We start from the raw sequence: 26,846 nt of genomic DNA, 5'->3' as shown, positions 1-26,846 counted from the left end.
ATCATCGCTTGGGGTTATCCTATTTGTCCCGATGCTTAGGTTACTGGTATCAGTGCATGACATGCACCAGCCATCTGCTCTCCAGGCTGTTCGAAAGCTCCGGCTTGCTCCATTATTTCCGGTGCCTCTGTCTGGCTGGGGCACCAGGCGCAGGGGAAGAGAGGCAGATGTGGGCCACGGGGCTGAGTGGCAGCCTCCGGGAGCCCTCACTGCATTCCCCGGGAGCGGGAACAAGTTGGTGCACGGCACTGACTGGAGGGGTCACCACAGTTTATCAGGGATTTTGTTTCACCTTCCTCAGGCAGGCAAAACAAAATCCCCAATAAGTGCTTGCTTTTTGGTGCTGTGACGGCAAAAACACACAGGTTTCACTGAACCTGTATGTTTTCGCATGAGAAAAATATAATTTTTTTACGGGGAATCTAATTGGATACCCTGTAAAAATAAATAAATAAATAAATTATTGTTGAAAAATCACGAAAACCTTCCCTTGTTTCGCTTCCAGTGTTTAATCGCACCTAATTGGATACTGCCTTTAATGCCTCGCCTTGTAAACATTGCTTCAGTTGGCATCTAGAAGAATGCTCTGTTTAGGGTTTTGGTGGATACATGCATTTCTAAAAAAAAATTGTCTCCAGAACAACCTAACATTTTTCTTGTTATTCCAGGAGTTTTCCTAGGCCTGGGTCTGAGTGGAATTGTCCCGACTCTCCATTTCACTATTGCAGAGGGGTTTGTTAAAGCAACCACAGTGGGTCAGATGGGCTGGTTCTTTCTAATGGCCGTTATGTATATAACAGGAGCCGGCCTGTATGCAGCACGCATTCCTGAGCGTTTCTTTCCTGGCAAGTTTGATATCTGGGTATGTGTGAGGTTGTAAATTCAATTATAACCGTCATTTTTTTAATATATAATAATATATTATTTCTAACTTTTCTGTTACTATCTCTACAGCCGTCAGCTAATATTTTGTTTTGTAAATAAAGCAAGAGTGTTTTTTGCACAGACCACATCAGTTATTTTTATATGTGATCTAGGACTCTATTTATGGACGGAGTACTGGTAATGTAGTAATACCGCAGTAATACGTGGTATATGGCTACTTTCTATTACGTCCTATAGGGGGCACAGGAGCTACTCTGGGTTATAGGTAGTAAGGGAGCGAGCGGGCGCCAAAGGTGTTAACTCTTTTTTTTTTTATCCCATCATGCTCAATCCTCCCTTTTCCCTATACCCCCGCCCAGGCCCACCAGCTTTTACTTTAGGGGGGTTATTCTATTTTTAAAACTTTTTAAGCAGCAGTACAGGCATCCATTGAATGCCCATACCACATCTCCAACACCCGGCAATGGCAGAATTAGCGAATGTGTCAGTGACTTTTCCGTGGGAGACCCACAGGGAGCACACTCCTCGGGGAACTCTCACAGCCACATCCAGATGCCGGGACAATAAGGAGACCGGCTTCCTGCTTGTGGGGAGCCGCGACTGTGTGATGATCCTCCCTGCTGGTGGGAGACAGCGAAGGGCAGGTGCGGTGGGGGGCACAGTGTGCTGTTCTACACCACTAGAAAAACAAAGGGAGCGGGCGCTAGTGTGCTACTTGTGTGATAATGGACATGAAAAAAGATCATTCTTAATTCGAAAGGTTACCCACACAGACTGCAGCTACAAATGGTTTGAGAAGCTGTATCTCAAATACAAACAATGTGTGAAAAAAAGAATTGAGCGCTGTCTGTGGAGGTATTGTCATTTTAAATGCAAAATGTGTATTTAATAAAAACACAAATTGCACATAATACATACATTTAAAAAGAAAACATATACACAAACAATTAAAAAAGACTAATATAACTACTGCAGAGTGTATTATTGTGGATTTGATTCCACTGCTAATTAAGCATGAAGAGAAAATCCTTGTCAACTGGATCAGTCCCCTTTAGAAATTGAAACAGTTGCCGTGTAAAATGTGTCCAATGATATAAACCGTCTCCACATATAAAGATGACTACTGTAGCTTTTCTTATAAATAACGGTGAAACACAATTGATACACTGATATATTCCTGTTCAAACAGGATTTGTTTTATAAACAGGGTTTATCCTAATCCACAATAATACACTGCAGTCGTTATATTAGAGTCTTTTTTAATTGTTTGTGTATATGTTTTCTTTTTAAATGTATGTATTATGTGCAATTTTCTACACCACTAGACCACCAGGGCAAGGGCCACAGGCAAAGCTAGGTCCCTAAAATTGATAGCACTTGAGGGGTGGTAGGCAAGCCTGCAGCCCCTCCCCCAGCCCTGGGACTTTGGCTTACTATATGTCTCGGGTTCACAACTTCTCCCTCTATCACTCTCCTCCCTCAGGACCCTGGGTAGCTATTTTAAGTAAACCAAAAGTATACCAGCACTGGGTTTTTTTATGAATAAAGGGTGGGACGTACACAATAAGATCCTATTGGATAAAAAATCTTAAAAGAATAATAAGAAGCCACATATTAAACTGTGCTGATAAGTTAAATTGCCACATTCAAAGCTGGCTAGAACTTTCTCTTAGATTCAGTCACAGTGTCACTGGGATAAGCAGCAATAATACCGGATTATGCCTGTAGGTGTTAAGAATGCCAAATTGATTTCTCACAAATATTTAAAATGCCCGCTCTAATATATATTGTAAACGCCTGCCCCTCTTATTACCATATCCCATGACTGTGCGCTATACATCGCAAAACACTGCATCCCATAAGAGAAAACAATACACCCACACATTGGGGTAAATTTACTAACATTCGTATTTTCCCGTTTCAGGTCAAAGTTCAATCACGAATGACATCGAAAGTGTAAAACTGCAACTTTTTGAATTTATTACTACTAATTTACTAAGCTGTCGTATTCGGGTTTTTCTTTTGTTCCGATGTCGATGTCATTCGTTTTTTTTTTGTTTGTTTTTTTACGGCAGTGATTAGCAAAACACTGCCGACTTTTTAAAAATGAATCTCGGCTGGATCTGTGTGATCCGTGCTGGGGTTTATTTTTTTTTTTTTTTTTTTAAATTAAACAGTGTAAAATAAAAATAAAAAATTGTGTGGGGTCCCCCCTCCTAAGCATAACCAGCCTCGGGCTCTTTGAGCCGATCCTGGTTGCAGAAATATGGGGGAAAAAATGACAGGGGTTCCCCCATATTTAAGCAACCAGCATCGGGCTCTGCGCCTGGTCCTGGTTCCAAAAATACGGGGGACAAAAAGAGTAGGGGTCCCCCGTATTTTTAAAACCAGCACCGGGCTCCACTAGCTGGACAGATAATGCCACAGCCGGGGGTCACTTTTATATAGTGCCCTGCGGCCGTGGCATCAAAAATCCAACTAGTCACCCCTGGCTGGGGTACCCTGGGGGAGTGGGGACCCCTTCAATCAAGGGGTCGTCCCCCCCCCAGCCACCCAAGGGCCAGGGGTGAAGCCCGAGGCTGCCCCCCCCCCCCATCCAATTGGCTGCGGATGGGGGGCTGATAGCCTTTTTTGAAAATGAAAAGATATTGTTTTTAGTAGCAGTACTACAAGGCCCAGCAAGCCTCCCCCGCATGCTGGTACTTGGAGAACCACAAGTACCAGCATGCGGCGGAAAAACGGGCCCGCTGGTACCTGTAGTACTATTACTAAAAAAATACCCAAAAAAAGACAAGACACACACACCGTGAAAGTAAAGATTTATTACATACATGCACACAAACATACATACATACTTACCTTATGTTCACACGCAGGTCGGTCCTCTTCTCCAGTAGAATCCAAGGGGTACCTGTTGAATAAATTCTACTCACCAGATCCAGGGTCCCAGGGTCCTCGGGGCAACCATTTGTAATCCAGGTACTTGAATAAAATAACAAAACGGATACCCGAGCCACGAACTGAAAGGGGCCCCATGTTTTCACATGGGACTCCTTTCCCCGAATGCCAGAAACCCACTCTGACTTCTGTCTAAGTGGGTTTCTTCAGCCAATCAGGAAGCGCCACGTTGTAGCACTCTCCTGATCGGCTGTGTGCTCCTGTACTGAGTGACAGGCGGCACACGGCAGTGTTACAATGTAGCGCCTATGCGCTCCATTGTAACCAATGGTGGGAACTTTCTGCTCAGCGGTGACGTCACTTTAGGTCAACCGCAGGGCAGAAAGTTCCCACCATTGGTTACAATGGAGCGCATAGGCGCTACATTGTAACACTGCCGTGTGCCGCCTGTCACTCAGTACAGGAGCACACAGCCGATCAGGAGAGTGCTACAACGTGGCGCTCCCTGATTGGCTGAAGAAACCCACTTAGACAGAAGTCAGAGTGGGTTTCTGGCATTCGGGGAAAGGAGTCCCATGTGAAAAATTGGGCCCCTTTCAGTTCGTGGCTCGGGTATCCGTTTTGTTATTTTATTCAAGTACCTGGATTACAAATGGTTGCCCCGAGGACCCTGGGACCCTGGATCTGGTGAGTAGAATTTATTCAACAGGTACCCCTTGGATTCTACTGGAGAAGAGGACCGACCTGCGTGTGAACATAAGGTAAGTATGTATGTATGTTTGTGTGCATGTATGTAATAAATCTTTACTTTCACGGTGTGTGTGTCTTGTCTTTTTTTGGGTATTTTTTTAGTAATAGTACTACAGGTACCAGCGGGCCCGTTTTTCCGCCGCATGCTGGTACTTGTGGTTCTCCAAGTACCAGCATGCGGGGGAGGCTTGCTGGGCCTTGTAGTACTGCTACTAAAAACAATATCTTTTCATTTTCAAAAAAGGCAATCAGCCCCCCATCCGCAGCCAATTGGATGGGGGGGACAGCCTCGGGCTTCACCCCTGGCCCTTGGGGGGGGGGGACCCCTTGATTGAAGGGGTCCCCACTCCCCCAGGGTACCCCGGCCAGGGGTGACTAGTTGGATTTTTGATGCCACGGCCGCAGGGCACTATATAAAAGTGACCCCCGGCTGTGGCATTATCTGTCCAGCTAGTGGAGCCCGGTGCTGGTTTTAAAAATACGGGGGACCCCTACTCTTTTTGTCCCCCGTATTTTTGGAACCAGGACCAGGCGCAGAGCCCGATGCTGGTTGCTTAAATATGGGGGAACCCCTGTCATTTTTTCCCCCATATTTTTGCAACCAGGATCGGCTCAAAGAGCCCGAGGCTGGTTATGCTTAGGAGGGGGGACCCCACGCAATTTTTTTTGAGAAAATAATCACTTTCCCACCCCTTCCCACTGATATACATGCACGGATCTCATGGATCCGTGCATGCCTATCCAATCACGGATAAAAAAAAGCAGGTCTGTTTTTTTAAAGCACTTTTTTACGAGTTGTAATTTTTCACGGCAGTGTTTTGTTTTTTTTGGCTTTGCACTTCTTAGTAATTGACCGAGATTCATACTTAAACAGCCGCGTTTTGACCGATGGTGTATTCATTCGTGATTTTTTCCTAGGACTTCCAAATATTACGAATGCCCTCATCACTGCCGTGATTATTGCTTAGTAAATTACCGAGATGACACTTTGATGAAAAAACGGCATCTCGGTCAAAATCGGGACCTTAGTAAATCTACCCCATTATCTGAGTTCCAAAGCTCATTGACGTATATATTTGTTATTAAAAAGGATATGGATTCAATATATATTACAAAGTACAGTATACCTATAGTTACATGATTACAACTCACACAGTAAGCAGATTTAACTTAGTTACATAGTTACATACAGTTACATGCCAGCGATACAATACCATTATCCTTAAGTTATATAAATTCGTCTTTCCATATCACTCTCTCTCTCTCTGTAATGTAATGCTGGGACTCCATCTTCCTCTGAGACCTTACAGCAACTCTGAAACCAAAAACAGGAACTACCTTCCTGTGTGATCAGTGTGTTATCTAGTTTCTGGGGGGGGGGGGGGGGGGACGTCCAAAGGGGCTGGCCTGAGCTTCCTGTCCACTGTCATATTCGGAACATCCATTGTTCTAACAAGTGATTTTAGCTTTTATACATTTAATCATAACTATCTGTCACAATGTCCTACAACTTAATAACAAGTATCAAATTAATCTACACATTAAGATGGTTGTTTTAATAGTAAATATGACAGGTCTATCTTGCTTCGTTCAAATAATACACATTCATGACATTAATTCATTAGATATAATTTTAAATCATCATGATGTCTGGCGCTTGATATTATTATAATTATGTACTGAATGAAATAAGTGTCGAATCCATCTCTGTGGCATGTCCGTGTAAATGCGTGTGTTACCATATATTGCTGTGCTCGCTGCGCGTGTTTGCAAGTATAGCGACTTTTATGTGTGTAGAGTTTGTATGTTCTCTTTATGTAATATTTTTGACTTTGACAGTCCACCCTTTGGCAGTAAACAATAACTGCCATCAATTATTAACATAAGAAAAAAATATTTCATACCATAATCGGTGACCTAGACACAAGTATGTATGCATTTCGCAAATCAGACGCTTGACTATATTTGGGGAAGACAGGGAGGAGGACGAGACATCCTCTATATGCACTCGGCGGTCACGGGACCACTGGTTGGGTGTGGGACAACATTCAACCTATAGAGTATGCTGGGACAGTGCTTTGACCTATAATGTCTGATTTGCGATCAACATTTCACACATACATGTACCTACGTCTTTGTACACTGATGTTTGGATTCAATTGAGGTTCTGCTGGGTAGGTGAAGAAGACACAAACAAATCGTGACAGTGACATATAAAATTTTCATGATCTACATATTCCTATCATTTTCTGTGTTTCCATTTCTGGAACGTATGCTAGGTCTGTTTAATCATTGAACAAGGGTTATAAGTAGTGTCCTTCCTAAATAACGTAAACCTTCGGAGTTCAGGGAGAGCCACTCATAAACCTTCCACATATATTAATGAGCTCTTTATCTGCAATGTGTGAATAGCCATTGTCTGACTGTTCCTGATTACCTCTGAACTCCATAACTACTAGACCTTTGATTTCTCTCTGACTTTAACAAACTGATCAGCTAATCCTGGGATCCTATAAGGAGATCACTCCTTCCTATAGAACCAGTTCCAGTCCCACACTCGACTCCTCATAAAAAAAACCTCGCAAAAATAGAATATCCTGAAAGAAAATGTTTGTCAGCGGGAAAGAGAGAAAAGAGAAATAGAACAAAACAACTCTTGTTCATAACAAATCAATTACAATGACTAGTCTTTCTGCAGTCCTTTAGTACGCTCAGGTAGTGTCCAACAGTGCCGCCTCTCAGTCTTCACGGAACAGAGTCTCTGGTGATACGATGTTCTCTTTGCCTTGCTCTTTGGGGACACAGTTCACTTGGAAAACACAGTTCACTTTGCTCTCCACCTTGCTCTTTGAACACACAAACTTGATGAATGTGAGCAATAAACTACTTTGTCACGAGTTCTCTCCGGGTCAGCGACCTACTTGCAGCGGGACGAGTGGACCCAAGTCTTTCTTTCGGCGACCTTTAGTGCTGTCAACAAATCTTGGTATGGTCCTTCCCACCTGTCTATTAGGCAACCTGAGCGTAAGAGCAATCACACAGTCTCTTGGTTCACAATCAAGACAATTAGCATTTGGCATACCAGCAATCAACAGTTTCAAGTTCTTTTGTCAAGTTCTCAAATGCTGGCTCATCTCAACAAGGTACTGTACTGTCACCTCATTGGTGTATTTCTGATCATTGTGCGGATCAATCATGACATGAGGTTGTCTTCCAAAAACAACCCAAAAAAAACACAAATGCCAAAACAAAAACAAATTTCGAAGAGGGTGATTCGTTAAGTGAAGATCTGGGAGTGGTTCCAAAGCTACATAATACTAGTGGCAGTATCTATGATCACAATAGTACAATTTCAAGCTTTGCTCCTACTTCTAGGGGTACCATTATCTACACACAAATTTCTGTGCAATTTTTCTTTGCGGTAAACACAGCAGCATCCGTGGCGGCAGGAAATGCCTCTATTCAGTTTGAGAAAACATCAGTGCACACCAATACATAACAATAATTCCTAAAGGGTGTTAACTGTACAAAGTCGATTTTGTATTTCCTGAAAAGATCCGTCTGCAGGAGGGATATGGGATGGCTCTGTTGGTATTGCTTTACCAATATTCTTCCTCAAGCAAGTAAGAGTTCATTGCTCTCTTTACCTGCATGAGAATAGAATCCTGGCGCACACCAGTAGGCTCTCATCAGCCTGCACCTACCCTCTTTGCCTAGATGAGTCAGACCGTGTGCCACCTCAGCTAGACTTGGAAGGTATGCTCTGGGGGCTACTGGCTTACCGTGTCCACCTGCCCACAGTCCTGAGGACTCCTGGCCATACCCCTTTGTCCTCCAGACTGCCTCTTCCTGCAGGGAACACAAATTTTTGTATCTTAATTTAACTATCGTGTGTTTGCAATGTAGAGTACCATGAGCATAACTCAAAAAAAAAAAAAAAAAAAAAGAAACATCTCTAGAGGAGAGAAAGAAGAAGAAAATGAAAAAGAGAATGTCAGGTTTGCCATTCACCAACAGGCATATCAGTGTCTATACAAAATTTCCCTTCACCAGTATTCCCATTCTCCACTCTTTGTGCATGACAAGGCACACTGCAGTAATACTGGTGTCATCGTGCTGTTGATATATACTGGGTTCGGGCAGAACTCTGAAGGACCTAGGCATGTGGAGTTTGAACTGTACTTGGGTCCATGTATTGTACCACCCTGTGTGAATGCAAAAGATGAAGAGGAAACTGTAGAGAAACAGAATAGAGGTTGGTGACAGATGAGTTTGTAGAGGTGGAGAAGATTTTATAAAAATTTGACAACTGGATTGGGCACTACGGGGAAGTGATTCTCTACTTGGTCTACCCCCTTAAAAAAAAAATCTGTGTGTCTTATCTCTACTGGGACTATCCCAGCCATCAATCCAGTGTCCTGTCCATCCTAAGTCCATAGGGAACCCGGTATCTGTTAGTTAATTTTCTCTACCTGTGATGGACATGCATCTAGAACAGCAAAATGTAACTTTAGTAAGTTGCATTTATTCTGTTCTTCCCATTAACCGAATCTGTGTTTTCTATATGGCTCGTGATTCCTTACTATATGTCCCTTGGTCCCGTCTATGTGTTTAATAATGTGGCTTGTGTTTTCTGTCTAGGGGATCTATATTGACTATGTGTCCTACTACTCCTACAATCTCTGGCAAAATGCCCTTCCTTCCTACAAGTGTAACATATTATTGACCATTAGGGATCTGGGGTTTGGACTGATGGGTCTTTCCTGTATGTGCCAGTATACTTACCGTCCTCAACCTCTCCACCTGTTGTTCTCTGCGCCTAACACTATTCTTGTGATGTTTAATAGCACACTATCTAAAATTAGCTACTGTGACCCCTTTCCAATTTTGCAAAGAAGTCTGCACCCTGACACTTATTGAGCCCGTCCATTTGCACAGAGACAGCCACCTCCCATTTGCCGAATTAGTGTTTACCAGTGGTCTTATCCAGATGGAGAGTTTTCTATTTCTGCTAAAGACAAAAACAAAAAAAAGTTTAACAAGCTTCTAGGTCATGCAAAGTATTTCATTCAATCCTTCTCATCCCGTATTAAGGGTCTGTACATGGTCCAACAAATATTTCCAAGCTCATCTTTACTAGGGGCATTACTAGGAATTAATACTTCTTATATGGTAACTGAAAGAAATACCCTGGGGTTACCTTGTCTCTGCCCGCTTTCCTACTGGCAAATACTAATGTGCGGACAGATTTTTCTCCATTTCTGACGTTACTTTCTTTATTTTTTTGTTTTATTTTTGGGTTTTATTATATATGTACACAAATGATACCATACTTACCTGTTCCACTGGTCTCAGCCACTTCCCCCACAGGTTACTGCTCTTCTTTTACCGTTGGATACTCCTCTGGGTGCATGAGAAATGGCTGAAAACGATCAGGTCACCACCTCCTCCTAAATAAAACTTCAACATTCATTAGTACATATATAGGTTACAGTCATATTTTTATTATTTTCTATAGTTTGAATGCTGGCCGTAACTGCTTCCACATCTACATAAGGCGGTGTACTTGCATTCTCTCTTTTTTTTTTCTACTTATTTATTGTTGCTACAAGTTCAAACAGTTCTTATATTTCCATTCTTGTCTTATATGACTTTGGTTAAACATACCACCTGCAATACCTTAGGATCAAACTCACCAACCCCTCTTGCTGTCACAGGTTTAAACAATTTGTATGTCTGACCCTTTGTTTTCGGGATTTTATCAGACATATTCTTATCCTTAAGTTCTGCAATACCTCTGGTTCAAAGCTGCTCACCTTAGGGAATGGTACCCTATCTTTGTCAGTCATACATACCCATTCATTGCAAAAAGCCTCTGTGTGTGAACCATACTTTTCACACATAATAAACCTTGCTGACCCTCTCGGTCACAAATCTGACTTTTTCGGTCCCACTTCTTCAGCCTGAACCCTAGCTACTGAACGCCCACTGCTTGTGCAATTGGATCCCATCGCAGAATTTTTGCCAATAAACGCAATCCCCAATGCACACCGCAGATAGACGGTGAAAGACACCTAGCGCTTTCACTCGCTCCTTCTCCACTGAGTACCACGACTCACTGCAATAGTGAACACCGCGAACCCAGCGAGGCCCTATCTAGTTACTATTTACTGGAAGTGTTTAGGAGTGACTTACCTATTCCAGTAAGTATACACCGCTGGAGATTTTCCTGAGAGACCAGCGAAAACTCCCTATAACCTTATACACAAATCACACTTGCGTATGCTCTCTACAGCGCTAATGATATCGCGATTTTACGCAAAAGCTCGTAAAGGAGTATCCAGTTGCGCTATATATATCGCACCCACAAATGCGCGGTCCAATCGCACAGCATATAGGTACTTGTTACTTATCTGCCGTACGACCATGGGTCGTTGTACAAACTGGGACCCTCAGTCCGGAGCGTAATACCAAAAAAACCTTTTTACTTCAATACTTCGCCATACAATGCACTATCACGCTCCTCTACAAATCACCTCACGATCTGCGTATTTCAATCTATATTAACGTGAGTCAGCCACTTCACGCCACCAAGCCTCCTCTTACTTGATGTACCACGGGACCCGACTTCCGGGGTTCAGTTCCACTCACTCCTACGTTCGCTCTCTCAAGCACACTTTGAATTAAAATTTTCTGTACAGAAAAGACAATCAGGTTGGCAGCTTTACCCCAGAGGCAATACAGTTTTTAAACTAAATTTAGAGTAACCTGCTTTTGAAATCTGATAGTTATGTACTATTGTATTAATTGTCTACTATCCCACCCTTGAACTAAACGACACTATTGTATAATTTGTACTTAGCGCCCGCATTCTTACGCACTTTGCGCAAACACGCGACCGTGCGTGTCTCTTACGATGCATGCGCAGTCCTTTACTTTGCCCGAGACACGTGTACAAAACCCTGCGTCCGCAATAAAACAAATCACACAGCTTCTATAAATGTGAGCAATACTAACTACTATTGCCCACTAAACACAACTTGTTCTGTATAAACTTTTATGCAGACCTGCGTTTGTGTCTTTATACTTACTTCCTTAAACACTTATTTTAGTTTTAACTATATAGCAACAAATGTATCCTATTTCACACAGATCTGTAATGACTCTAGCAATAATCAATAATTTAAATGATATGATTCAGATTGGATAGCTATCTTGCAGAATATACACTGATATAAATATACACATAGTTATAATAATTATATATATGTACCATTCACTGGTCTCCTATGAGACTCATTTACCCATTCAGTGCTTCTAATTTGCATATCAACAGAGGTTCATATGCCTGTTCAAGAGGGTAGTGGGACAGGTTAATTAACATTTCAATGGCTATCCTAAACTAGCAAGCAGATTTTAACTAAATCCTAGAGGTAAAAGAAAAAAAGAAAAAACTTTTTTTTTTTCATATCTGTGTGTAATTCTTACATCAAGTATTCATCTCTTAACTCTCACTAGGCCCAGCTGAAACTATTTGTAATTGACTATGGCATGGGTTAAATTAATGCATTGGTAACTCATAAATGGTGTTTGATGTGACCAAGCAGAGCTGATTATTCTGAGCAGTGAAAATCAGCCATTTAGAAAATGACCTTCCCAAAATGGCCGCTGCTCCTCCCCCTTCCACATCCATGAGGGTTATACAAAATGGTGGACAGGCCATGTGGTTAGTCCAAAATGGAAGACAGACCATGCGGCTTCCTTTGTCACAAAGAAATCACACATCATACAAGCACCAGAAGTTATTTTAGGCCTGAGTTAAAAATAAAAACTACATCAAGGCTATGCAGCAACTTTTAAATGTACTTTTAACCCTACTTAACAGATAAGCAATCCAATCTGAATCAAACACAATATGACTTATTTGAACCTTGTTTTGCAACAATAAAAATACATTTTAGAATCTTAGATATTATGAGAAACGCATTGTCCCTTGAAATTTCATATCAGCGTCTTACTAATAACACAACAATACACACGGATATGATGATTTTCTCAGCTTTTATGATGCGTCCATCACAAGCTGATCGACCACAGCGTCGCGTTTATAATATACAGTGCATCATTAAGAACGTGATATCGCGGACCAGCCCCCATCTAAGAATGCCAAATTGATTTCTCACAAATATTTAAAATGCCCGCTCTAATATATATTGTAAACGCCTGCACCTCTTATTACCATATCCCATGACTGTGCGCTATACATCGCAAAACACTGCATCCCATAAGAGAAAACAATACACCCACACATTATCTGAGTTCCAAAGCTCATTGACGTATATATTTGTTATTAAAAAGGATATGGATTCAATATATATTACAAAGTACAGTATACCTATAGTTTCATGATTACAACTCACACAGTAAGCAGATTTAACTTAGTTACATAGTTACATACAGTTACATGCCAGCGATACAATACCATTATCCTTAAGTTATATAAATTCGTCTTTCCATATCACTCTCTCTCTCTGTAATGTAATGCTGGGACTCCATCTTCCTCTGAGACCTTACAGCAACTCTGAGACCAAAAACAGGAACTACCTTCCTGTGTGATCAATGTGTTATCTAGTTTCTGGGGGAGGGATTCACGATGAGTCACCAGTTTCTTTGTATGTGCTGAACAGGCTCAGCCCTGGGGACATCCGAAGGGGCTGGCCTGAGCTTCCTGTCCACTGTCCTATTCGGAACATCCATTGTTCTAACAAAAGTGATTTTAGCTTTTATACATTTAATCATAACTATCTGTCACAATGTCCTACAACTTAGTAAGTATCAAATTAATCTACACATTAAGCTGATTGTTTTAATAGTAAATGACAGGTCTATCTTGCTTCATTCAAATAATACACATTCATGACATTAATTCATTAGATATAATTTTAAATCATCATGATGTCTGGCGCTTGATATTATTATAATTATGTACTGTATGAAATAAGTGTCGAATCCATCTCTGTGGCATGTCCGTGTAAATGCGTGTGTTACCATATATTGCTGTGCTCGCTGCGCGTATTTGCAAGTATAGCGACTTATATGTGTGTAGAGTTTGTATGTTCTCCTTATGTAATATTTTTGACTTCGACAGTGTCCCGATGCAATTTGGTTGAAAAGTTGTTACTGGTAGGCCAAGATTTAAAGTGCAGTCCCCTTATTCGTCAGCTGGGGGGTCAGTTCAGCCAGAGAGCGCTGTGATGTAAATCCCTGGAATGCAAGAGAATGTTCAAATATCGCCAGTGGTGGAGGATATGTCCAGATGGCAAGGCATAGTAATAGGAAAAGCATTTTAAGCACATTGCTGCTCCAGCTTTGGCAAAGAGAGGGAGACTTGGGCTCTTCTCCCCTGTACCTTGCTCCTTGTAGCCTGGTCCTTAGCAACTCTCCTTCCTGTTTCCCAGCCAGGACAGTTGAGTATTATTGACCAGATTTATTTTGCATTGAGACTTTCTGTGTGCTTGGTCCTAGTTGCCACTCACTATACAGGAAAAGCCTGTACTTGTTGCAATAACAAATATTAATAGTGTATAACACTCATTAATATTTTTCAGTTTTTAACTGCAGCACTTCATAGAGTTGTAGTCGGCTTTACTCTCTTACACTCCAGCTCTTTTTCATTGTTTTTCTATCAGTGTTTGACTTTTTTATACTGGTAAACATGCCTCCCAAAGTCAAAGCTGACAAGGAGGTCACTGCACCACTGCCTCGTACATGCATAGTCTGTGTCAACATTCTCCCCCCCACCCACCCCCCCCAGGTTCCTGACAACGACGACCTGTGTACCTGTTGCTTTACGGCTCGGCTCCTGCAGGAACCAGCCTGGGCAACCGTTACGTTGACACAGATAGTTTCACAATTGGTAGACCGACTGTCAACTCCTCCACCTGCGTTGCTTTCTACGGCCCCTTATGCACCTATAGTTAGTGCAGGGCTGTTGCAGCCTGCCCAAGTCCTTGCAGTCCTTTGCGCAGTCAGCAGAGGACTAAGCAGACATCTCAACCTCTGTCAAGCGACTCTTGGATAGAGATCAGGGATCTCGCCGCAGGTCAGTAACACAAGAGTTTTACTCCCTTGAGGGTTCTGAGCTGGAATCCCATTCAGACCAGGAATCAGCCGCTTAAGATGTGGAAGGCACTGGTTAAGGTCAGTATCTTGCAGCACCGTTCTAACTGCCCATCTCCTAGAAACGAGGCTCCACTTTTTAAGCGTCGAAAAGGGAAGTCCACTCTGTTTCCCGCATCAGTTCAGTTAAAGGTAGCCTGGTCTCAGCCGGCCAGATGTTTGCACATACCCAAGCGAATGGCTTCCATTTATCAGCTTCCTCCTAAAGAAAGAACCAAGTGGGAATCTCCCCCCCTCCAGTAGATGCACACGTGGCACACTTGGTAAGGACCACAGTTTCACCTACCCCAGATACCTTTCCCCTCAAGGATCCCACGGATATGAAATTGGAAAATTTCCTCAAATTGTCTTATTTTCATGCGGGAGTCATCACTGTTCCAACCCTGGCGTCTGCATGGATAGCTAAAGTTATTGGTGATTGGGTGGAGAAACTGGAGCATGGTCTGACAGAAGGCAAGATTAGGAGAGAGTTATTCGTGCAGGTCTTCAAAATATTCAGAAGGCGAGTACCTACCTTGGCTAGGCAGCCATAGATACGGGAGTCCTAGCATCTAAGGTTTCAACTTCCACATTTGTGGCTAGGCAAACCCTTTAGCTGCGTTCTTGGCGAACAGACGCCAACTCCAAAAATTCCCTTTAAGCACTCCCTTTATGCAGGAGACATGATTTTTGGGCAGGAACTAAACAAAATAGTTTCTACATTAGCGGCGTCCAAAACAGCCACCTTCAGCTGCACTGCCTCGAACTAATAGGCCCTACACATTGGCCGATCTGCCGCCGAGCTGCCCGACGGCGGATACGGCCGACGAGCGACCCGGCGGCGGGGGGGAGTGAAGTTTCTTCACTCCCCCCGTCACGGCTCCATTGAAGTGCAGGCAAATATGGACGAGATCGTCCATATTGGCCTGCATGCACAGCCGACGAGGGACCAGCGATGAACGAGCGCGGGGCCGCGCACCGTTCATTGCTGGAGCCTCCACACTGAAAGATATGAACGAGTTCTCGTTCATTTATGAACGAGATCGTTCATATCTTTCAAACAAATCGGCCAGTGTGTAGGGGCCTATAATACTACCTTTTTGCTCCTTTTGTCAGCAAAGTCAGGGGTCAGTCGTTCTCTAAATACCAGCCTCCGTCCAGGGGCACTAACCCCTGAACCAAGCAAGCCTGGGCTACCAGACGCCCAGCTACTAAGCAGCCCGAAAAGCCCACAGTCTGACAGGACAGGCCTGCTCTTGGGGGACCCCAGGGTGGGAGGCGGACTTCTGTCTTTTGCTTCAAAGTGGATCAGCACCACAACAGACGCATTAGTCAGAGATGTCATCTCTCGGGAATATGCACTGACGTTCCGGAGACACCATCCTGGAAGATCACTTCCAATTTCAGATGCTGCCGGTTGAGTTGTCTACAGCCCTTCGGGTGTTTACCAAGATTATGGCGGCAAACCTGCATCGCAGAGGATTCACAATATTGCTATATCTAGGCGATCTCCTCCAATTGGCTCAGACTCCACAGATGTTACAAGACCACATTTGTGTCGATCTTCTACAATATCACGGCTAGAAGATGAATAATTGGAAATTGTCTTTAACGCCTTTGCAGGAAATTGTGCACTTTGGAGCATTCTTGGATTCTCGCCTTCAACGCATCTTCCTGCCACAGGACAAAGAGCCTAATTCAGACCTGGTCGCACGCAGGCTATTTTTTGCACTGCTGCAACCAGGTGCGATCGGCTTTGTGCTGTTTCTGCACAGCCCAGAACTTACTCAGCCGCTGCGATGATCCAGACAGGTGGTGACGTCAGAAATCCTCCGTAGGAACGGCTGGGCACACCTGCGTTTTTCCGGACACTCCCAGAAAATGGTGAGTTGCCGCCCACGAACGCCTTCAAGGATGGTACGCAGATCTTCTGAGTCTCTCAATCGACACACCTCTGCATCTACCTCTTTAATTTTACTTTACTTTCAATGTTGAGCTGGCAGTGAGTCATCATCTGGGACACCCTCACCGCTGCTCCAGGAGGGAGGCTACCGGCGGTACTGGTGGGTTGGGATACAGGTTGGCTATGCACCACCATTAGACCAGCAGTGCATTTAGTGGCAATGGGGCACTATTACATGTAGTGGTCATATCCCTGGGGGTTAAACCAGACATGGGAGGATAGCTTTCCATATTGGCTTCTCCCCAATTCCTTGGCGCATCCCTTCCTCCATTATACCCACCACTGGGCTTTCTCCTCCCATCTCTCCTCCCCTCCTAAGATGCTGGGCGGCCATTTTAGACACATTGCTTGCCTCAGCTACCACTGAGAGAGACACGGCCTCCTGCCTCCCTGTATACCTCACTCCAGCCCGTCAGGTTATACATCAGCTCCTTATTCCCGTCAAGTCTTTGTAGTTGAGCAATTGCCCATTGATTTTATGCATTGAATGTTTTCTGTCTGCATGTTTAGCTAAAGGGATATAGGAGTACTATATTTTGCGTAAGCCTTTATTCTCTCATGTCCCTCTCTGCATGTATTGCCATCTATGCATGGGTTTTCTGTACTGTGGTTTTGTATTTTAGTCTGTACTTTATTACTGTATTTACTGTTGTATTCATTGTTTGGGATATCACCTCTGTCTCTTCCTGAACACTTACATGTTTTTCTCTTACGTCCTAGTGGATACTGGGATCTTGTACTTTAGTACCATGGGGTATAGATTGTGCCCACTGGAGCCTGGCACTTTAAAACTTGTAGTGTGTGTATGTGTGTGCTGGCTCCTCCCCTCTATGCCCCTCCTACCAGACTCAGTTTAGAAAAATGTGACCGAGGAGCCGGGTACACTTCTCTGGAGCTCCAGAGATTTTTTTTCTTCAAGTTTAATTTAGTTTATTATTTTCAGGTAGCTCTGCTTGGCAGACAGACTACCTGCTTCGTGAGACTTAAAGGGGGACCAAACCAACTTCCTGGGGGTTAATGGTTCGTAATGCCAGCTGACAGGACACTTTTAGCTCCTGAGGTACTGATCACACATCGTTCCTATGTGTGCCCACTCCAGCAGCTAGCCGCCACCATCTAACAGATGCCGAAGATACAGGTGCAGTGAGTGTTACACCGGGGTCCCGGTTAGCGAGTCCCTGGTGCAGTTTTGGCGGCAGGTCGTGCATCGGTCACGGGCCCTGAGCTGTGGTGCCCGACGCGGACGAACTGGCAACGGGCAGACGCCCCTCGGTGCTCACTGTCACAGAAAGGCTTTGGCAGTACTGTATGTATCTATTTTTGACATAGCCAGTATAATCTATTAACCGGGACCGTGCGCCATTACAGTGGGTGGGGCTTCCCAGAGCGGGACCTGAGGCGGGAAGGCGCCATTTTCCTGTAGCTGCGGATCAAGCTGCACACAACGCTCCTCATCCAGAGACCCACGCTGCTACAGGACTCTGTACTGGTACCTGGGGGTCTTAGACAGGGCGCCGCTGCACTCCTATCAGGTCATACATTTAGTTACTCTTATACTGGTGTGTTTCTGGGTGCTGGTGTCCGCTCCTCAAGTGTCCCTCCTGGGGCTCTCTAGGGTCTGTGTGGAGGTATTTGGTCAGTGGGCTGCGCTGTTTTACAGGGTGAAGGATGTCTGTAGACATGGTTATGTGTACTGCCTGTAATTCATCGCCATCTTCAGCGGGGTCACTCGTGTAAACAATGTTCTTTATCTCCACATGGACACAGTCCACAAGCACCTGCCTGGCTGGACAGCTTTACTATCATGATCCAGCATGTTAATTCTGAATTAGCTGCTGCTAAAAGGGAGAGACAGGTGTTGAAGCATTCTATTGATTCTGTGGCCAAGGCAGCAGATACAAAGAAGGCTTCTCAGCCCCATCTAGTGGTTTCACAAAAACGCTCACTGCCACAGGTGCTCCAGTGTGATTCTGATCCGCTTTATGTAGATAATGATGATGATATGGATGAGGACAGCTCTCTGTCCCCAGGGGTGGAGGCCCTCATCTTTACTGTGAGAGAGGCCCTTCACATACCTGATAAAGAGACCAAGCCAGATGAGGAGTTGTATTTTAATGTTAAACCGAAGGCCTCAGCGACTTTTCCTGTGTGTAAAGAGTTGAACTCTCTGGCTAGGGAGGCATGGTTAAACCCTGATAAAAAATTGAAATTTCCTCAGAGGTTTTTAACTACTTTTTCTCTTTCCCAATGAGGACAGGAAGGTATGGGAAAGCCCCCCAGCCAGTTGATACGTCTGTGTCCAAACTGTCTAAGAAATTGGTACTGGTGGTGCCAGGGGCTATATCCCCAAAAGAGCCAACTGACCGTAAGATTGAGACCACGCTCAAGGCAGTATATACGGCGGCAGGTGCTGCTCAACGCCCCACAATTGTTTATGGGTGGAATTCCAGGGCAATAGTCAAGTGGTCTGATAACGTTATCAATGGTTTGGACACTCTATACAGAGATGAGATGGTTACTCTGCTGCAACATATATTAAGGAGTTGTATAATATTAATGGTCACACTACTGCCCTGGCTGTTTTGGCGCTCAGAGCTCTGTGGTTGCGTCAGTGGTCGGCAGACGGTGATTCCAAAAAGGGTGTAGAAAATCTTCCCTTTACAGGTGACGCTTTGTTTGATGATGAACTAAATAAATGGATCTCCCAAGCAACGGCGGCTAGGTCTACTTATCTGCCGTAGGCTACACCACCTGCTAGACATCCTTACACAGGACTCTGCTTGCAGTCCTTGCGTGTGGCAAGGTTCAGAGGCAAGGGCAGAGGGGTCTCCACCACTTCCTGAAGATCTCGTGGTAAGTCCTGTACACCTGCACCTGCTGTCTTCCTGGACCAGACCACCGGATCCCCTGCCGCAAAGCCTTCCGCATGATGGTTGGCCCCAGCGACAAGGGGACTTTTAGGTAGGTGCTCGCCTTCAACACTTCGCCCAAGTGTCGGTGGAGTCCTGCCGGGATTCTTGGGTGAGGGACCTCATTTCCCAGGGATACTGGCTGAAATTTCAAGCACTCCCTCCTCACAGGTTTTTCAAGTCGGGCTTACCAGCCTTACCCGCAGCAAAAGTTACCTTGCACGAGGAGGCTATTCAAAAGCTTTTGCAGACAGGTGTGGTAGTTCCTGTACCTCCTCCGTTATGCAACAGGGGTTTTTACTCCAGTTTCTGCTGCTGGGTACACTGGGCTCCACAAGGAATGGACAATGGGGTGTAGAGTAGGATTATGATCCGAGGCACCAACAGGCTCAAAGCTTTGACTGTTCCCAGAATGCATAGCGCCGCCTCCTATATCACCCCGCCTTCCTGCACAGGATCTCAGTTTTGTAGTTGGTGCTGCAGTAGCAGGCACTTAACAGAGGGGCTGCTCCAGGCAGCCCTATGAAGAGCTTTTTTTCTGAGGAAAAAAGTGAAGACTTCAAGGGCAGCAGCAGTGTTACATGTCAGTGGACATTCACGGCTGCAGCTCCGGCTCTCCCCAGCGGCGCTGTACACTCCCGAGCCCTGGTTGCCGGGTAACTACAGCAGGAGGCTCCGGTTTTCTTCTTGTCAGGCACACACGACGGGGGCTCTCCGGGATCGCGTGGCCGCGCTTCGAGAGCTGGTAAGTGGGTCCCGCTTGCGGGACCCAGTCTTTATCGCGATCCGGCGCGGTCAGTGGGAGGCGGGCCGCGCGCGCTGGCGGTGGACACTGTGGCAGTACAGGCGATCCCACTAGATCACCAGGGCATGGGACAGGTCAGGTTTTCTCTATAAACCGTTTTATTAGAGCCCGCACTACCCCGTGGTTTTGCCAGTAGGGGGATAGAGCTTGGACCTGAAGCCCCTCCCCGAGCCCCAGGGTGCCATTTTCTGCAAATGTTCCCGCCCTGGAGCTGCATATCGGTGTCTCCCTCACTCCCTGGCAGTGTCTGCGGTGCCATTATCCCTCAGCTCACTGTTCCTGGGAATGCTTTGGCAAATCCTCCTATGTAAGGCCACCTGGTTGTCAGTGCTGTGACTTTTACAAGACACTTAAGTATTCTACCTGCCTTTTTTAGTCAGTGTTAGTTAAGAAAGAGTGCACTTAGTGAGGGTTTCCTAGTACAATTACCCTGTGATATACATCCAGTTCTTACTGTGTACTGTTATATCTATTGTTATATAGCTGTGTAAGCTAGTCCAGTGCAGTATTATTGTTAGTAATAACCTCTGCATTGTACAGACTGTGACTATTTGTGTGTGCATTTGATAGCTGAGTGGTGTCCATTTCGTGAATTTCACTCAACCTGCTATCCCTATATTCTATAACCTGAGGGGGCTTGGTGCGTCAGGTTTTATCTAATATAGGATTTTCACAAAGATATACTGTATTACGTATTTTTCTCTGTGATTTAGTCACCATATCTCTCCTTTATCTCTGCTGGTGCTGACTACACTGTGCAGGGGTTTGGGCTAGAGGTATTGTGCTGCTGACAAATGGTATTGTGTTACCTGATACTGCAAGTTATAGCATGTCTGTTTCTGAGGGTAACGGTTCTGGGGCTGAACACACTGCCGGTGTTGCTGAAGCCGCAGATACCTATGAGGAGAATATAGCAGCTTTGGGCTCTGGTTCTGGGGGCTCCTTGCCCCCCAGTGGAACGGTGGCAACGGGGGCAAATAATGACCCGCCGTGGGCCGCTTTTTCCACACTTCTGCATACGCTAGTTCATAAACTAACACCCCCTATGGGACCCCCAAAGCCGGTGGAACCGTTTGTGGTCCCTGCAGCTAATCCGCCATGGGCGGACGATTTATCTGCTCAAATAAAGAAGTTGAACCAGTCCCTGACTACTAAAAAGTCTGACCGTCGCTCGCCTACGTCCAAGGGGTCCTCTAAGCGAGCGCTTGTCTCCTCACAATCCACTGCTGTCACTGACACCTCGTCTGATGAAGACGGCACTTACACTGACCCCACAGGTTCTGACTCAGATACGGCTGATGGGGAGGGTGGTTGACATGTGGATGTTCCTGATCTTTTGGAGGCTATTAAGTTAATTTTACAGATTACGGATGATCCCGAGCCATCCGTTCCTCCTAAGAAACCAGATAGGTTCAAGCATCAGAAGGTGATTAAACAAGTTTTACCTCACTCTGACCACCTAATTGATATATGTCAGGAACCCTGGAGAAACCCGGGTACGAAGTTTGTGCCTCAAAAGAAGATGCTGGATCGCTATCCCCTCGCGCCGGAGCTGTCTAAGAATTGGGAAACGCCTCCTCCAGTGGACTCACATGTGGCTAGGATGGTGGTTTCCTCAGCTCTACCGGTCACCACCGTCACGTCTCTAAAAGAGCCTACGGAAAAACGTGTGGAGGGTTGTCTGAAAGCGATTTACACCCTCACGGGTGCTGCACAAAGGCCCACTATTGCAGCTACTTGGGCTGCAGAGGCCATTGAAGCATGGGCCTTGGAGTTAGATGCTGAAATCTCCTCTGACCATGCTAGACAATGCTTGTCTTATATTGTCACAGCTTCTCGCTATATTAAAGAGGCAGCTTCTGATGCCGGTATCCTAGCAGCCAAGGCCTCTACTAAGTCAGTCCTGGCTCACCGGATATTGTGGCTGAGATCCTGGTCTGTGGATCTGGACTCTAGAAAAACCCTGGAGGTACTCCCTTTTAAGGGAGATATTCTCTTTGGGGAGGATTTAAATAAGATTGTGGCTGACTTGGCTACTGCCAAAACTGCCTGTCTGCCAAGTACTGCTCCTTCTGTGTCGAAGGCTAAAGGTACTTCCTTTCGCCCCTTTCGTCCTTCAGGTAAAGCAAAAGGTCAGGCGTACAACAAGCAGTCCCGCACTTCCAAACCTGGTAAGCCTAAGCCCAAAAGAGCCTGGGCAGCCCGTCAGCCAGCTTCCAAGACTGATGAGCCTGCCGCATGACGGGGCGGGTCTCCCTCTAGGGGATCCCAGGGTGGGGGCCGGTTTCTAGGGTATACCCAGGAATGGTTGAAGACCACTTCAGATGCCTGGGTACGGGAAGGCGTCATGCGAGGTTACGCCATAGCCTTCAAAAACCGACCCCCTCATCGATTTTGCCAGTCAGATGTCCCGTTGGAGAAGACAAAGGCAAACACTCTACATTCGGTGGTACAGACCCTCCTGGATACAGGAGTCGTAGTACAGGTGCCTCTTGCGCAGAGGGGCCGGGGGTACTATTCTCCGTTTCTAGTCCCGAAACCGAATGGGTCCTCCCGGCCCATTCTCAACCTCAAGGCATTGAACAGGTTTGTGAAGGTGTCCAGGTTCCGGATGGAAACCCTTCGCTCTATAGTTCTGGCCTTGGAACCTGGGGACTTCATGGTCTCCCTGGATATACAGGATGCTTACCTGCATATTCCTATAGCAATGTCTCATCAGCAGTATCTGAGATTTGCGATTGGCAACTGCCATTACCAGTTTCGGGCGTTACCTTTTGGTTTAACAACGGCTCCGCGAGTCTTTACAAAAGTCATGGCGGTGATGACGGTGGTACTCCGCCGTCAAGGGGTCAGGATACTGCCGTATTTGGACGACTTGTTAATCCTGGCAAATTCCCCAGAACTTCTCCTGCGTCATCTAGATGTGACGGTTCGGTTTCTGCAAGCCCACGGGTGGCTCATAAACTGGAAGAAGTCATCCCTGATCCCTGCTCAGAGCATGGTGCATCTGGGAGCACTATTGGACACTCACAACCAGCGGTTGTTCCTGTCTCAGGAGAAAGTCCTGAAACTTCAGGACAGGATTCGTTGCTTCCTATCTCGTCCGCAAGTGTCGATACATTAGGCGATTCAGGTGCTGGGCCTCATGGTGTCAGCATTCGACATGGTGGAGTACGCTCAATTTCACTCTCGCCCTCTCCAGAGGCTGATTCTAGCCAAATGGGACGGCCTGCCTCACCGGATCAGGTCTCAAATGATCTCATTGACTCCGGAGGTCCGTCTGTCGCTGCTCTGGTGGCTCCGGGACCAACAACTGTGCAGGGGCCGTCCGTTCTGGATATCCGACTGGGTCCTGTTGACGACAGATGTCAGTCTAAGAGGTTGGGGTGCGGTGCTGGAGCAACACTCCCTTCAGGGTCGGTGGACCAAGGAGGAGTCCCTCCTCTCGATCAATATTCTGGAGTTGCGGGCGGTCTTCAATGCCTTGAACCTAGCCCAGCATTTAATTCAGAACCGTCCTGTTCAAGTACAGTCAGACAACGCCACCACAGTGGCTTACATAAATCATCAAGGCGGCACTCAAAGCCGCCTAGCAATGAAGGAAGTCTCACGGATTCTACAGTGGGCAGAACGCCATCTACCGGCCATATCGTTAATATTCATTCCGGGAGTCCTGAATTGGGAAGCGGACTTTCTCAGTCGTCAGGACGTGCATGCCGGCGAGTGGGGCCTCCATCCAGAAGTGTTTCAACTCCTAGTGGAAAGGTGAGGCCTTCCAGATGTGGATCTGATGGTGTCTCGACACAATCACAAGGTTCCGGTCTTCGGAGCAAGGACAAGGGATCCTCAAGCAGCATTTGTGGATGCGCTGGCGGTACCGTGGAGGTTTCGGCTGCCGTACGTGTTCCCTCCGGTGTCTCTCCTGCCCAGGGTAATTCGGAAGTTCAAGCAAGAAAAAGGAATTCTGCTTCTCATAGCTCCAGCGTGGCCCAGACGGCACTGGTTCTCAGACCTGCAAGGCCTATCGTCCGAGCGTTCAATTCTACTTACACAACGCCCAGACCTCCTCGTTCAGGGCCCCTGTGTCTACCAGGACCTAGCCCGGCTGTCTTTGACAGCGTGGCTCTTGAAGCTTCCGTCTTAAGGGCTAAAGGGTTTTCTGAGGCGGTCATTCAAACTATGTTGCGGGCCCAGAAACCGGCTTTGGCTCGGATTTACTATAGGGTCTGGCATTCTTACTTTGTTTGGTGCGCATCTAACGATTATGACGCTTCCAAGTTTAGTATAGCCAAGTTGTTGGCTTTTCTTCAGCAGGGCCTGGACTTAGGCCTGCGTCTGGCCTCCCTCAAGGTTCAAATATCTGCCTTGTCGGTGTGGTTTCAGAGAAAAATTGCGACCTTACCTGATGTGCATACCTTTACTCAGGGCGTGTTGCGTATCCAACCACCCTATGTCCCGCCTGCGACTCCTTGGGACTTGTTGGAGGCGTTACAAGAGTCTCCGTTTGAACCTCTTGGTTCAGCTGACCTTAAGTGGCTTTCCATTAAGGTGGTGTTTCTGCTGGCTATTGCTTCAGCTAGAAGAGTGTCGGATTTGGGTGCCTTGTCCTGTAGTAATCCATATCTGATATTTCACCGTGACCGGGCGGTTCTTAGGACTCGTCCCGGCTATCTACCTAAGGTGGTTTCTTCGTTCCACCTTAATCAGGAGATTGTAGTTCCGGCACTTGTTTCTCCTGAGCGGTCTTTGGATGTGGTACGGGCTCTCCGTATCTATGTGAAGAGAAGCTCCTATTAGGAAATCTGATTCTCTTTTTGTTGTGTTTGGGTTTCAAAAACGGGGCTGGCCTGCTCACAAGCAAACTCTGGCCAGAGGGATTAGAATGGTGATTGCACATGCATCATTGAACAAATTTGTGAGAGTGTCCAAATTCTGTATGGAAACTCTGCACTCTATTGTACTGGCCATGGAACCCGAAGACTATATGGTATCCCTGGACATACAGGATGCTTACCTGAATATACCTATTGCCATATCGCATCAGCAATATCTGCGGTTTGCTATTGGCAACCTACATTATCAATTCCAGGCTCTGCCATTTGGACTGGCCACGGCCCCTCTGATCTTCACCAAGGTCATGGCCGTGATGACAGCCCTTCTCCGCCGTCAGGGAATCAGGATTCTGCTGTATCTGTACGACTTGCTGATCCTGGCGAACTCTCAAAATGTTCTCAGTCATCTGGAACTGACTGTCCAATTCTTACAAGCCCACGGGTGGCTCATCAACTGGAAAAGTCCTCGCTGGTCCCTGCTCGGAGCATGGTGCACCTGGGAGCACTGCTGGACACACACACGTCTTCAGAGAAAGTCCTAAAACTTCAGCACAGGATCAGATACTTCCTTTCTCGCCCAAGAGTGTCGATACACTCAGCGATGCAAGTACTAGGCCTCATGGCGTCGGCTTTCGACATGGTAGAGTACGCTCAATTTCATTCCCGCATTCTGCAGCGGTTAATCCTTGCCAAGTGGGACGACCTACCCCATCGGTTCAGGTCTCAAATGATCCTCTTGACTTCGGAGGTTCGTCTGTCACTGAGCTGGTGGCTACAGGACCAACGGTTGAGCAGGGGCCGTCCCTTCTGGATCTCCAACTGGGTCCCACTGACAATGGACGCCAGTCTACGGGGTTGGTGCGCGGTGTAAAGGGCCCCATACACTAATGCGACATGTTGGACCCTCATGTCGCAGGCGATCACCCTGGCAGCCTCCTGGGCGGCAGGATCACATATGATACATTGTATGTGGTCCTTTTGTTTACGATGTATCTTGTGCGATCCCAGCCAAGCCTGCGGTTTCCGACATATGAGTGCAGCAAAGTCAATCTGGGGGATCCGATGCTCACAGGACCGCTCATCGGATCTGATGTAAAACACATCCGAAATGCCCGATTTCATCCGATATATCGTCCGAAATCGGGTGAAATCGGGCATTCTCATTCTAGTGTATGGGGGCCCTTTAGAGCAACACTCTCTCCAGGGTCGGTGGACTTAGGAGGAATCTCTCCTCACGATAAACATTCTAGAATTGCGGGCAGTGTTCAATGCGTTAACGCTTGCCCTGCCTCTGATGCAGAACAGGCCTGTTCAAGTACAATCAGACAACGCCACCACGGTGGCATACATAAATCATCAAGACTGCACTCGAAGCCGCATGGCAATGACGAAAGTATCAAAAATCCTTTGTTGAGCGGAACGCCATCTGCCAGCAATACCAGCAGTGTTCATTCCCGGAGTCCTCAACTGGGAAGCGGATTTCCTCAGTCGTCAGGACGTGCACGCCAGAGAGTGGAGTCTTCATCCGGAAGTCTTTCAACTCCTAGTGGACAAGTGGGGCCTACCAGATGTAGACCTGATGGCGTCTCGACACAATCACAAGGTTTCGGATCAAGGATGAGGGATCCTCAAGCAGCATTCCTGGA

The 26,846-nt window shown here is 46.1% G+C and overlaps 1 protein-coding gene across 1 annotated transcript in view; it reads left to right on the top strand.

Annotated features, from left to right (window-relative positions):
- ADIPOR1 (adiponectin receptor 1) overlaps positions 1 to 26,846 on the top strand; it is a 125,761-nt gene that overhangs the window by 90,709 nt on the left and 8,206 nt on the right. Inside the window, exon 6 of the mRNA XM_063954824.1 lies at positions 669 to 862. Coding sequence (XP_063810894.1) covers positions 669 to 862 — 194 coding nt within the window. The remainder of the gene's footprint in view (positions 1 to 668; positions 863 to 26,846) is intronic.

This window comes from Pseudophryne corroboree, chromosome 2 (assembly GCF_028390025.1).
Source record: "Pseudophryne corroboree isolate aPseCor3 chromosome 2, aPseCor3.hap2, whole genome shotgun sequence".
NCBI classification, from domain to species: domain Eukaryota; kingdom Metazoa; phylum Chordata; class Amphibia; order Anura; family Myobatrachidae; genus Pseudophryne; species Pseudophryne corroboree.
This window is presented reverse-complemented; position numbering and strand designations above follow the sequence as displayed.